Raw genomic sequence first — 14,302 nt, 5'->3', positions numbered from 1 at the left:
ATGCATAACTAGGTACCAAGGGCAACCTACACATGCAATTTCAGAAAGATCCCTAAAGTACTTTCTGAGAAAAAGCGATAACAAACTTCTAATGTCAAAATCCAAGATGGTTGCCTGTCGGCCATGTTGTTTTCCGATTGGTCTCAAAATGAAATATGCATAACTAGGGACCAAGGACAACCTACATATGAAATGTAAGAAAGATCCTTTAAGAACTTTCTGAGAAATAGCGATAACAATCTTCAATTGTCAAAATCCAAGATGGCTGCCTGTCGGCCATGTTGTTATCCGATCGGTCCCAAAATGCAATATGCATAACTAGGGACCAAGGAGAACCTACATATGAAAATTGAGAAAGATTCCTTCAGTACTTTCTGAGAAAAAAAGCCATAACAATATTCAATTGTCAAAATCCAAGATGGCTGCCTGTCGGCCATGTTTTCCGATTAGTCCGAAAATGCAATATGCATAACTACAGACCAAGGGGAACCTACATATGAAATTTGAGAAAGATCCCATCAGTCCTTTCTGAGAAATACCGATAACAAGAATTGTTTACGGACAGACAACGGACGCAAGGCGATTTGAATAGCCCACCATCTGATGCTAAAAATTCCACTACAATCAGACAATTCAGTTCCTCCGGTACTTTGATTGCTTAACACTCCCACTGGAGTACGCCAAGGCAGTCCTAAGGTAGTCAACTTATATAACATATATAATAATATTTACATGTTGGATCTTCAGAAGCCCACAAATTGGCCAATCACAAAACGGATTTCAATTTCAATCTATCAGAAGCCTCCACTGGGCGGTCATTTTGATGACAATGTCCATCTTTTTCATCTTAATAGTGTAGCCACCAATTTCATTTGAAATTGAAAAGAGTCAAGACAAGTAAATCCGTCAAATGTCCAACAAACTACATTCTCTGTTGAACAGTATATTATTTAGTGCCCTGCAAGTGAAACAGGGGAGATGTAGTTTTCATCTGCATTCGTACACATCACCTTAGTTTGCCAGCACTCTAGGCTTCATTGTTGGAGATTTTGATCAAACCTCGTACAATTACAAAATACCATAATATCTCCAACAAGTACGAGTTCCAGGTATGCAGGGTCAAGATCACCGTTACTATATTTAGAAAGTTCGTTGTCAGCACTCTAGCGACTTCATTGCGGAAGGATATCCATCAAATGTCATTCACTAATTAAGGACCATACCATGCCAGCAAAGTTTCAGAGTTGTTTGGGTCAAGGTCATCGCTATTTATTTATTGCAGAATCATTTTCAGAGCTCTAGCAGCTTAATTCCACAAAGGATTTTTTGATCAAATTTCAGTTACTAAGTTATCAGTTACTAAGTTATCAGTTACTAAGTTAGTACTACAATATCTTGAAACGAGTTTGTTTCAGTGTTGTTGATTAAGGTCACCCTTACAATTTTTTTTGAAAAATCCCAGTTTCATTTTTATAAATTATTACAGCGTAAATAGCTAGTAGTGACCAGTTGGGGACATGTGTAACTTAAGCAAAGATCATGCTTGTTTAGAGTGAATTCTCTCTACAACAAACAACATACAAACAAATCCAATTGATATAATTTAATTGTAGTTTCTTTTTAGAGCACTTCATATCAAAGTCCAAATTAACTGTCTCTGCAGTTTAAACTGAACAATTCCCTCTCTGGCGGTGACTGACGTAATATTTGCTGCGACTGGCGGAAAGTCTTTTTGATTCTTAGTGGTGTAACTATTAACTCTCTGCAGATTTATCCCACTGTGGCAACTGGAATACAAAAATAAAACAAGGGTATAAAAATGAAGTTATGAAGTTACTCTAAAAATAGTTAATATCAAACTAAACAGGTTACTGCATAATGAAATGGTGCATATAAATACTTGCTTGCTAACCTCGGAAAACTATACATAAAGCCATAATTTCCGCTTTAAATAAAACAACCTCTAAATTAATATGACCACTGTATTTTGGCCGCCTTTGGATAGAAAGACGTAATCCTCAGTAGGTTCATAGACAAAATCTTATTTATTTTCCCTGCAACTTCTGTTAAACATTTTATATATATATCATAATACTTACACTGTCAGTACGGAGTCCAAGTTTCTTCTCAATGTTCATGGCCATCATTTGTGACCTGAAGGCGAGACCTTTAGTTTTTTCTATAACCTGTTGGTATGGTGATACAGCCTGTGTTCCCATGACAACATGTCCCTGTAGGCAATATGATAAAGAAGTTCACATTAGAACAAATTCAACAAGATGTGAAAACATCCACAATTCACCTGATCCCTGCAAAAATGTAACAACTAAATTTTGTGATTGATGTAAAGATGGCTGCCAAGGGGTAAATTATGCCATAATCTACCACTTCCTTGGAGAAAGGGAGGGATAAAATCTCACAATCATTTAACAAGATTTTTATATCTAAGTTAATTGTCTTGGGAAAAAAATTATCAAATTTGGATACACAACAAAACAAATGCGATATTTACTAAAATTATCAGGGGAGACAATCAGAAACATCTTACCAGCTTTGAGTCAATCTTGGCATCCAGTCGAGCATTTCTGATTAAGTTTACAATCCATCTCTCAGCATCTTCTGATGTCATGTTTAACTTCTCAGCCAGCATGCTATGGACACAAGCAGACTTTTGTTTTACAATATCATTTTTTTTCCTAAATTAGCTAACAAGCATTTTAAAATGACAAATTCTTTTTACCTTAGCAAACAAATATTTATTAAAGGATATCTTTAATCTGGAATCATTGAGGATATTTTTTTTTTTAATTTCTATAAATCATTGAGGATGTTTTTTTTTATTTATTTATTTCTATAGTATTTACCATTTACAATCTGATTTAACTCATCGTGTGCTATGAAAAGACAGTGATTGGGTCACAGAACAGATGATTTTAATCGGACTATACCATTCACATATACTTACTTGATACTTATACACTCGTGTATCCGACAGAAGGTCTCAAATATCAGCAATCTAGCATTTTCAATGAAATCATCCAGGCAAGCAACAAGGAAGAAATCATTAACCAATACCTACAATGAAACAATAAATATTAATATAGTGTGTGTTCTTAGGTGAATTCATGTTAAAAACAGAATTTTTGGTAAGCTTACAATAAGGGCTGTTCCAGGAAAACATATATAGGACAGGGGGTGGGGGAAGGCATTTTGAAATTAGGGGATCAACTTTTAGAAGTGATTAAAAATTTTGATGATCCTCCCACAAATCCACTTTTTGTGTGAATGGTACCCACATATAGAAGCAATTATAATGTAATAAACAGTACAAACCCACCACATACACCCAGCAACAGAATAAATTTATTTCAAACATCATCAACCCATAGATGTGATTATAATTTGAACCCACCCCGCCACATGTAATCTATCAAAGTGCTTTCCCCGCGTCCCATATATGTTGTCCTGGAATAGCGCTAGGCATGCAAGCAGATTCTGGAGATTTTTTCTAAATATGAAAGAATTTTAAAAACTGTTCAAACTGCAAATTCTTATCCAGTGTAACATTGATGGAAACTCTTCATTTTTAGAATTGTTATTGTGTAATTTTTTCAAAGGAAGCAATTCCTGAACGTTTCCAATGTACCATTTTACAACAGCATTGTTTTATGATTTTTTTATCCACTAAAGTCACCTATGACCTCAGTCATCAAACCATAGTGACCTGGCTGTGACCTCAGACATCACACCATAGTGACCTGTGACCTCAGACATCACACCATAGTGACCTGTAACTTCGGACATCACACCAAAGTGACCTGGCTTTGACCTCAGACATCACACCATAGTGACCTGGCTGTGACCTCAGACATCACACCATAGTGACCTCAGACATCACACCATAGTGACCTGTGACCTCAGACATCACACTATAGTGACCTGTGACCTCAGACATCACACCAAAGTGACCTGGCTGTGACCTCAGACATCACACCAAAGTGACCTGGCTGTGACCTCAGACATCACACCATAGTGACCTGTGACCTCAGACATCACACCAAAGTGACATGGCTTTGACCTCAGACATCACACCAAAGTGACATGGCTTTGACCTCAGACATCACACCATAGTGACCTGTGACCTCAGTCATCACACCATAGTGACCTCAGACATCACACCATAGTGACCTGTGACCTCCGACATCACACCATAGTGACCTGTGACCTCAGACATAACACCATAGTGACATGTGACCTCAGACATCACACCAAAGTTACCTGGCTTTGACCTCAGACATCACACCATAGTGACCTGTGAACTCAATCACGAATATAAAGATCCTACTGGTCTGTTTACCAAAGCTATTAATAAGAGTTGTCATAAGATAGTATAGCTTGGCAAGTGGGTTGAAATTTAAAAGTAGGTGAAAGGTTACAGCCAGGGTCAGCAGGCCAGCAAATGTATTACCAATGAAAAGACTTTCTGACAAGTAACAAGTATGACAAATCTGAAAGCCCCATGGAAAATACCGCTGCTTTTGATCAGGAACACTGATGAAAAGAATTCAAATTTAAAATAGATTTACCTCTTCACAATCTCTGAGTTTCTGCTGGGCACCATCGAAGTCAAAGTTGACATATAGACACTCTACAAACTCTGTGATGGGATCCCGGTAGGTGTAGGACTCCTGAAAAACAAGCGAATACCAACATGTAAAGGAAACCAATTCTTATTGAAAGTTGATCCAATCAAGGTACTCCACGCATATCACAATGAAAATTGGGGTGAAACTGTATTATAGCAGACCACACACAAAAGTTAGTACCAAGTACCAATGGTGTTTTCATTGGAAAAGAACCCTGATTTCAATGGTAAATTGTCCTTTCAGTAATTTCAGCAAAGCAGAATATAAGTCATTGACTGAACTCTGTTTTTGTCCAGAGTTATAAGTTATTGTTATTGTACCAAGAAGTCAGATTCCTCTAACACATAATTTGAACTCATTGAAACAATGCCTTTAAATTATACGCTTTATTTGTGTGACCACAATTTGAAAATGGAATTGGCTCAATCATCCTCTATTTGCATAAAGAGGAAGACAGCTAAAGGGAGGCTACCTGTGTAATAGCATATTTTACCACGCTTATTCCTAAATGTGACATGTCTATAATAAATCCTTATGGACGTACATACAGACTATGAAAGGCATTGAAATGCGCCACCTCCATCTATGATCTACACTATTGTTAATGGATAAGAAGAATATTGTGTCATCCACCTACCTGTTGGATAACCTTGACCTGTCGTCCACCTACCTGTTGGATAACCTTGACCGTCGTACACCTACCTGTTGGATAACCTTGACCTGTCGTCCACCTACCTGTTGGATAACCTTGACCTGTCGTCCACCTACCTGTTGGATAACCTTGACCTGTCGTCCTCCTACCTGTTGGATAACCTTGACCCTCGTCCACCTACCTGTTGGATAACCTTGACCTGTCGTCCACCTACCTGTTGGATAACCTTGACCTGTCGTCCACCTACCTGTTGGATAACCTTGACCTGTCGTCCACCTACCTGTTGGATAACCTTGACCTGTCGTCCTCCTACCTGTTGGATAACCTTGACCCTCGTCCACCTACCTGTTGGATAACCTTGACCTGTCGTCCACCTACCTGTTGGATAACCTTGACCTGTCGTCCACCTACCTGTTGGATAACCTTGACCGTCGTCCACCTACCTGTGGATAACCTTGACCGTCGTCCACCTACCTGTTGGATAACCTTGACCAGATCTTTGAGGACGGCCCTTCTTCGACCTTTGTTGGTGATAACAGCTGTGGTTAGGTATCGTAGTATGTGAGGGCTGGTCGTCTGTATGGCATTCAGATACCTGCAAAATGAACATATAATCAATTAGTGTTCATTGTAGACTCCTTTTGGCATCTTGACTTATGGATATTCCAGTAAAATATCTACCCAATGGGAGGCATCCAGGTTTGACAAACAAGAACCACCTTAAGAATTATATCTTATTAAGCTGCATTTTCACTGCATAGAATATCTTTATTAGAGTCCTACAGTGGGATAAAAATACTTTAAGTTCAACCAGATTGACCTATCGTGTTGAACTTTCATTAGCATATTGATTGCAGACGAGTCAATAATTATGACGGAAATAGGTGCATTACATAAGTGTAGTTTAAAATGATGTACAAAACTGTTCACATTGACGAATCAGTCATCAGGGATAAGTAGTACGTTACTGAAGTACAGGTGACAATGTTCGGGGTTCGAATCCCATAGGGTATTTTCCCATTCCAGTCAACGACTGCATTTGTATTTTTCCCCATTTTACCTGTATGTTTAGGTGCATTCAGCAAGCTTAATATTGTATACTTTTTGTAAGTCCTTTCACTGTTTGCTGTTGGTCTTCCCAAATCACTTGAATTTTGTTAACAATTTGAATACGATATTAAATACCACATTGAACTGACCATTTTGCAGCCAGGATACTCAACAGCGTGTACATGTGTGTTATGAACTCAATGCACCAAAACATCAATTAACTGGTTGACATATATATGCACGAACAAGTCAATCTTGTTAGACTATACCTAGTATTGTGGAATGTAAATAACACTTTTTTGTAAGTCGTTTGATTCAATGAGTCAAGTAAAATTCAAATTTTGTTTTGTTTAACATTGAAATTTTCATAATTTACCTTTAATAGGGCTATTTGGGAGGACCCCAGGTTTGTCCAACAGGGACCACCCAAAGAAGTGATTTTATTCCATCAGTACTATATAATAAGCTGCATTATTTCTTTTTTTTCTGGATTCCTCTCATTGGATATATATTTTTTAGTTCCATAATTCTATGTTTGATTTAAAAAAGATGAACATTTCACAGAAATCATGAAACAGGTTATGAAATTTTCTCTTTTGATTATATTTTCACCAAACATATTTTCTACATGTTTTATTCTAAGGGAAGGAAAATCATGCTATTGCCACAAAAAGCAACTTAACAACACTAATTATAACTGTAAAAGAATATTCAAAATTGACAAGCGACATACTCTATACTTAGAAACTTACAGGGGCTGGTACAGAAACATATCTATGATAAGGTCACGACCCTTGGGATGGTTGAAAAAGACAAACAGACTCCAGTGGATTAGCCATGTCCTCTGCTGCAAGTTCTGTAATGCTGATCCAAAGGTCTGCAAGATTTAATAGGAAAACAATGAGAAACAAACAACTTACCACCACAATATGAAGTCATTGATCCTGGAACTCTACATCATTACAATCATTGTTTGTTATATTTTCATTATCAATCAAAACAAAAAGATATATACAGAGGAGCCCACTTATTTGCATATCGGTTATTTGAATATCCCGCTTATTTGCATAAAATTCTCAGGTCCCGATTTTTTTCTTCTTTATCTTTGTATTTTAATCCCGTGTATTTGCATCGACTAAAACACCGACTCCCGCTTATATGCATATAAAAATTCCAAAAAATCGAAAAAAATTTAATTGATTTTAGGGTATTTTTGTGATTTTCCCGTAATAAAAGTTTTATGAAAAGTGTTTTTAACTTACATATTGATTCGACACGATTTACAACGTTATCTAATCATTGGTTCCCACTTCGTCAAAACAGGTTATGTTCGATGCATCGATATCGACATTTAGTTATTATCCAGACCATATCAGTAGCATTGTGAAGAAGAATTACTGACTAAAATATTGATATGTCTCATCTTTTGATGAGATTTGTTTATTTATTATAGCATCGATCCAAACCTGTGTTCTGTGCACTTGAACACTCGCTGAGGCAGGTTGCGATCGCCATGATTGTTTACTAGGCGCGTTGCATTGTGGGGGCATATGTGTAAGGAACGACAACTCTTTGTGTGTGTGCGCCATTTTCCAAAACAAACCCAAACGACAATGCACATCTCACGGTCATTTAAGACAGTCTATTGCTTAAGCAGTTCATCATCTATGATCAAACAACTAATATACTCATAGCAGAAACAAAACACATCTCAAGACGATAATGAATGTTTATTGAAACGATCACATTGTACATCGTAGTGCCAACCCACGCGTGTATGACCGATTTCGGACCCACAGACTCGGAGTGACAAGTAGTAAACGTGTAAAAATGTATATGCAAATATTTGTACATTTACAAAGAATAACAACCTATTTATTTCGTATTTACTCTTATATTTTAAATAATGCTTTTTTTTAAATATGTTTTTAATGCAAATAACGTAAACAATCATAGCGCCCGTTTTGAGTACCTACCTGACGATCTACATAGTGTATAAGAGGGGCCAATTTACCCAACTCCGCCTATACGAATACTCCGGTTATTTGCATATTTTGTCATGGAAAAAGGGCTATGCAAATAAGCGGGTTGCTCTGTATATCCAATTCAAGTTAACTGAATTAAATGTTACATGGTTCACACAGACAGTCATCAAATTCAAAAACTTCTGTTTTTTTTGTCATTAATTTCGAGGACTTTTCCTAGACTTTTCATCACCACTAATCAACATTTGGTGAATTTTTGACAGTTGTGTATTTAAACCCAATAGTTTTGTCTCCTGTTACATTAACAATGTTGTAATCATACAATTATAAACACAATATTTGGTCGAACAAATCATTAATCTAAACATAGACTAAATCACTAATAGTCTGATTTTTTGTGTGTGAACATTTTAGAAAAATGTTACTAATTTCAACACCAATGGCATGAATTCAAGGACTTTTTAATGTATTAATGGCCAATTCCAAGACTTTCAAGGCATGACAACGAATTCAAAGACTTTTCCAGGCAAGTGCTCAAATTCAAGGACTTTTCATATCAGTGGGAACCACGTAGTAATTAATCCCTACATATATACTGCAACAAGTCCATGCCCCATTGACCATAGCCTTCAATTCCAAGTCAGGGAGTGAGCTTATTACAGGACAGTGAAATCATATTCATTTTGTTGATAATTATACTTAACAGAAATAGATATAAGTGGGCTAAATCAGGTCAAAATGGTTATGAAGATTCCGATATCAAAGACTTAACCTATTGATGGTATCTGAATTCTATTCACCAGACTTACATTATTATCTATGATATCCTTTAGTTTAGTCAGATCATCCAGAGCTGTCTCCCAGTTCTGCATGAGGATTTCTGAGGCAAGCTTTCCCCACAGTGTGTCCAGGAAGTTCTTGTCTGTGGAGGGCAGCTGTAAAAGTACACCACATTGTAGAGAAAGTTTTAGTCAACAGTATCCACTGTTTTGACTTGATACACATGATCTAGCATTGTCCTATTATTATCAAATTAAATGTTCCTACCATTAGTAGATATACTTGTTGTTTCATATGCAGTCTGCATTTTGCAGAGCAGATAAACTAAATTACCATTTTTCTATTCAAGTCTGTGCCTGTAATCCAGGCTTTTTATTATTCAGTGACTTTAGGTAGGAAAATGACTTTATCATATACCAAACTAATACTTAATAAATTGAAATGAACACCTGCATAACAGATAAAAAATGAAATTTTTACTGATCCTACTCAAATGAAAACAAATTTCTTTAGATCTTTTGAATACAGAATTTCAGGATGGCCAAATAAATATGAAAAATATCAGGTCAAGGATGGGGTTAAATTATATCGTCATAAACTTATTTTAAGGTTTAATGATTATAGTTTTACTGACAACTTACTAATACTCTGACAAAGTAAAGGTACTCAGCTGCTCCGGAGTAGTTTCCACACTCGTACTGGAACTTGGCATACTCGTAAAGTGTATCTATCATCCTCGCTTCAAACTGAAAATAAGACAACACATAACTTGTACTCTTCAGATATGAAGAGCATTGCTTTCTTACCTGTACAATTTCATTTATTATATTGATTCTAAATTCAAACCTTGAAACATATTGCACTCAATCATTGAAACCATTAAGGTGAAAAGAGTTTACCTACTACATTGTCTAGTTAACAATTCTGCTATCCATTTTCTTTATGAATTCCTTTGTTTTGTTCTCTAGCTGTCCCAATAAATTAAATTAAGAAAGAATACTTACCCCATAATCTTTATTTAGAAATTCAAACAATTGTCTTCCATCTCTGAAGCAAAAACAAATATAATCATTAGCTCACATTATCTATGGCAACAACATGTTAAAGCTCACTTGTATTAAAAGCTGATGTAGCTCATCAATTATGTTTTTTACAAATTGATTCATTAAACATATAGTGCATAATTATAACATACTTGCCAACTTTCCCGATTTAGTCGGGAATTTCCCGATTCCAGACTCCCTGCCCCGTCTCCCGATCGTATAGATAAAACCTAGTGTATTCTCCCGATTTTGGAGAATATGTCTTGATAACCCCGTATGGAGCCCCTATTCATCTTGTTAGATTCACTTAGGCCTATGACAGGTAACGCTTGCTGGCTGGTGAAAGGCATATGTGTGGGGCATTGGTCAGTTAACTGACCTGCTCACAGACCGTAACGAAATTCTGACACTTCACTGACTGCAAGGGTGACAATACCCCGATAAATAAACAATTAATTAAAACCAATTAAGCTGAGGACGCGTGGTGATGGTTTTGTAGCAGGTCAGTCATGGTTGATTAAACGCTTGTAAATGGCTTCGTATACTGCCTTTGATGTCAAGCGCATAAACGACCTCTACTTGACAGTATACCTCGGACAGAAAAAGTGAAAACAACACTGGCAATGTTATCAACGGAGTATCAAATTTGACAGATTACTTATTGAAATGTTAACTACATTTAAACACTGATCTTTAGATAATTAGCACAAGGAAATAAATTCACAATAACGACCATATAGACCGAAGGCCAGGTTGCCGGTAGGTAACGTCGTTTCAATCACCGTAGCATCAGCATACTTCGTGTCAATTAGCAGAGACTTATTTTGGCAGAAACTTTCCCAATTCACATTTTGAAAGACAGAAACATGTCCACAAATACTCACTTTCTGAATTTAAGTATCAGTCCCCACCTACAAAGTACTGAGTTGTAAGCCTATATAGTGATTACAACTGCTGGTACAGCCCTTTTTATTATTTATTTTTTGTATTATTATCTTTGTTGTAATCCAAAGGAAACATTTGAAATTTCATTCAGATATTATATTGTACTCTAGACATTTATCGTGACAGTTAAGGTGTTTTCTTTTGAAGTTTACTGCTGGAGAGAAAGCTTGATAGAAAGTGATATCATTGTGATAATTTGCATTTAATTGACTGACATCTTATATCTTACAACATAATTTTCATAGCATATCTAAGTAAATACATTTATTTAGAGTGAACAGTGAGTTAAATCATTTCCAGAAATAATTAAAAATGATGTAATTTTGCAGGTTTTTTTTTTTGTTTTTTTTTGTAACTTGTTGCTTATATAATTATCTTTCCAAACTTGAATAAAAAAGATCATTGGCCAAGCTTGAAATAAGTTTTTCCCCCTTTTTTTCAGTGAGGGAAGGAAGCTTAAGTGTTCATGCAAGGAATTTATTTACCAATAGCAAATTATCTCCCCTTAGTTTTTGTTTGCTAAATGTGTCGCGCGTGAAATGTGTTTTCCGGTCAAAAATGTCGTTCACGCACTTTCTCCCCCATGAGAATTTTAAAAAGTTGGCAAGTATGTTATAATGTTCATAACATGGAGAGCATTTATGAAAAAATATTCATTTCCAGTGTATGTTTAATCATAAGATCAGTAATATCAAGAAGGTCACCCATTTTTTCAAAAACATATTATCCTATATTGTTGTCCTATCTTTTTGTATGGATGTTCATGTGGGTGTAACAAGGACAATCTGGATAATGTTTAAGAATTTTGGACATTTTTGGAACAACGAGGATCTAATTTTTGGTAATATATCTTTTTTTTAATATTTCTTACCCATTGCCCATTTTGGACTTTTCTTTTTGCGACAATTATTACTATGTCCAAGAAGACTTTCAATATCAAATTAAACAAAATCATTGGATAGGGTCAGATGAATGTATTATGTATCCGTTTGCGGTGCTCTTGTGGTGTTTTTTTTAATTCATATTTAGCAACTATTAGACTTTTCAATTTCTGGCTTCTGTAGTACTAGAACCAATAACAAAATAGAAATTGATGATTTTTTTTTCTGTGAGTTCTGTAGTACCGATAGGACAATTATAGTTGAAAAATTATTTTTTCTGCAATTAGAAGTGAGGGCTACTATATAAACACGACTCATTCCACTAGTAACTAGGGTTTATTTGAAAAGTAGCGTAATCAGAAATTTGTATCTAAGTTTACAACTCAGCCGGTGACTCACCTGGAGCTCTGCATCTGACGTACAACTTCTGGATCTTCAAATATCTTGGTAATCATTTCTGTCTCTGCCTGAAGACTTTTGAGCTGTGCCACTACACTTTGTCTTTTGTCCTTCAAATCTAAAAAATTAATCAATATCCAAATGAAATGGTCTACGGTGTAAGGTACATTTGCACAAATCCAAGACTTCTGATAGTAGGGTACATTTTCTGGATTTTACTTCATGTCTTAAATTTTTCAAAACAAATTTTCTAGTCATCATGCAGGTGACAAATTATAGGTCAGTAACTGGTTGCATTGCCAATGGTGAATTTAAGGTGCCATAGCCACCAAAATAGTGCCCTATTTAATCAAGGGGATATATATATACTGCTTACTTGATGGCACATCCTGGCCAGGATACAGATTTTTGTGGACATCCATTGCAAAATCCACCATGTTGGTGTTGCTGAGTAAATCCAGCTTTCCTTTAAGCATTTCTTTTTCATCATACAGCTGAAATTAAGAATAAGGAACAGATTTATTTATTAGGGCAACCTTTGATCTTTGGTCCATTTAAACATAATGTACATGTTGTATCATTATCTCTTAGACAATGTCCAGTATACATATAGATACTGTTGTAGAGCTCTAGAAAAGCATTGGACACTCTTGACTCCAACTCAACTGTGGTGGTAACCAGATCTAGATCACAATACTCTATGAAAACTTGTGTAGCGGGACTGGACTGGGTCGATCATTGGTGACCAGGTAGCTCAATTGGTAGAGCATCCGGCTAGTGTTCGGAGGTCCCGGGTTCGAACCCCGGTCTGGCCGCTTCATTTTCTCCTCTCCTGTTACAAAATTGGCGCCCAACTAAAATACCCACGGTGGTGGTATAAGGGTCTCGTGTGTCTTCGAGGGCGAAGACTTGGAAAAAAGGAGGGAGGTGTGTAGCGGGACTGGACTGGGTCGATCATCGGTGACCAGGTAGCTCAATTGGTAGAGCATCCGGCTAGTTTTCGGAGGTCCCGGGTTCGAACCCCGGTCTGGCCGCTACATTTTCTCCTCTCCTGTTACACTTGAAACTGATAGATTTTGGTGACAGTAAAACCAAATTGGCTTCATCGAAATGAAGTCATTCATTTCTCAAATGATGATCTGATCCATCGATCACACTCTAGTACTCCCACCACTCTCTGATGTTCAAATTTTACATCTACAAGCAGCCACTTAATTTCTAAACTTGTGCAACTAGCTGAAATTGAGAACGCAACTGTGCATGAATAGAAAATGATATAGATTACGGATGAATTGAATGTGTTATAAATGAATATCTTATTTATCCATAATGTAGCTGGTGATGTCATGTTAATTTTTTTATTCAACAAAATGTTATAGGGACTACAAACAGTAAGCATAAGAAAAAAATAATGTTTCGTAGTTGACAGGCAGACTGTTTGATTTTAAAGCCTGTAATAATGAGTCATGAGAGGTAGTTTAGTCGACTACATTTAGCTATGCGTTATTGACAGCAGGAAGTTCGTGGGAGGGGGTTGAAGATAGGTTTTAAGATGAAGGGTGGACATATGGTATATGCCAATGATTAGCTTAACTACTACAAGTATAAGAAGAATGTCTTTGAATTGATAAGAAAAAAAAAGTAAAATATACATTGCATACCAAATAATTCCAACTTGCAATATTGGAATTTTTGTGTCAGATAATAGGCAGCTACCGGCTAACAAAATGATCCATTTTTCGTGAAATTAAGTAAAATAAATGAAATCGAACTATTTAAACAGTACCAACAACCATATCAGAAGATTACCTCTTTGACTGACAGAAATTCTAATAATGGAAAGACCAGATGTCGGTCTAAATATTGTCCCATTCGCGTGGTCAAGTCGAATTCCGCCATTTTGTCGTCAGCATGTGCGAGA

At 36.3% G+C, this 14,302-nt stretch overlaps 1 protein-coding gene across 1 annotated transcript; it reads right to left on the bottom strand.

The window, feature by feature from the left end:
* Positions 1 to 1,588: 1,588 nt before the first annotated feature.
* Positions 1,589 to 14,302, bottom strand: LOC117325868 (eukaryotic translation initiation factor 3 subunit E-like). The gene is made up of 13 exons (XM_033882367.1): positions 14,191 to 14,302; positions 12,758 to 12,875; positions 12,382 to 12,499; positions 10,118 to 10,160; positions 9,755 to 9,859; positions 9,143 to 9,268; positions 7,101 to 7,225; positions 5,773 to 5,893; positions 4,587 to 4,688; positions 2,966 to 3,075; positions 2,549 to 2,651; positions 2,100 to 2,231; positions 1,589 to 1,787 (listed from the first exon to the last, which is right to left on the bottom strand). Exons 1-13 carry the CDS (start codon positions 14,278 to 14,280, stop codon positions 1,755 to 1,757), a joined length of 1,326 nt encoding a protein of 441 aa, XP_033738258.1. The 5' UTR covers positions 14,281 to 14,302; the 3' UTR covers positions 1,589 to 1,754.

The sequence above is a fragment of the Pecten maximus genome, chromosome 4 (genome assembly GCF_902652985.1).
Source record: "Pecten maximus chromosome 4, xPecMax1.1, whole genome shotgun sequence".
In the NCBI taxonomy this organism is placed as follows: Eukaryota; Metazoa; Mollusca; class Bivalvia; order Pectinida; family Pectinidae; genus Pecten; species Pecten maximus.
The sequence above is the reverse complement of the archived record's forward strand: the minus strand, read 5'-3'. Positions and strand labels throughout refer to the sequence as shown.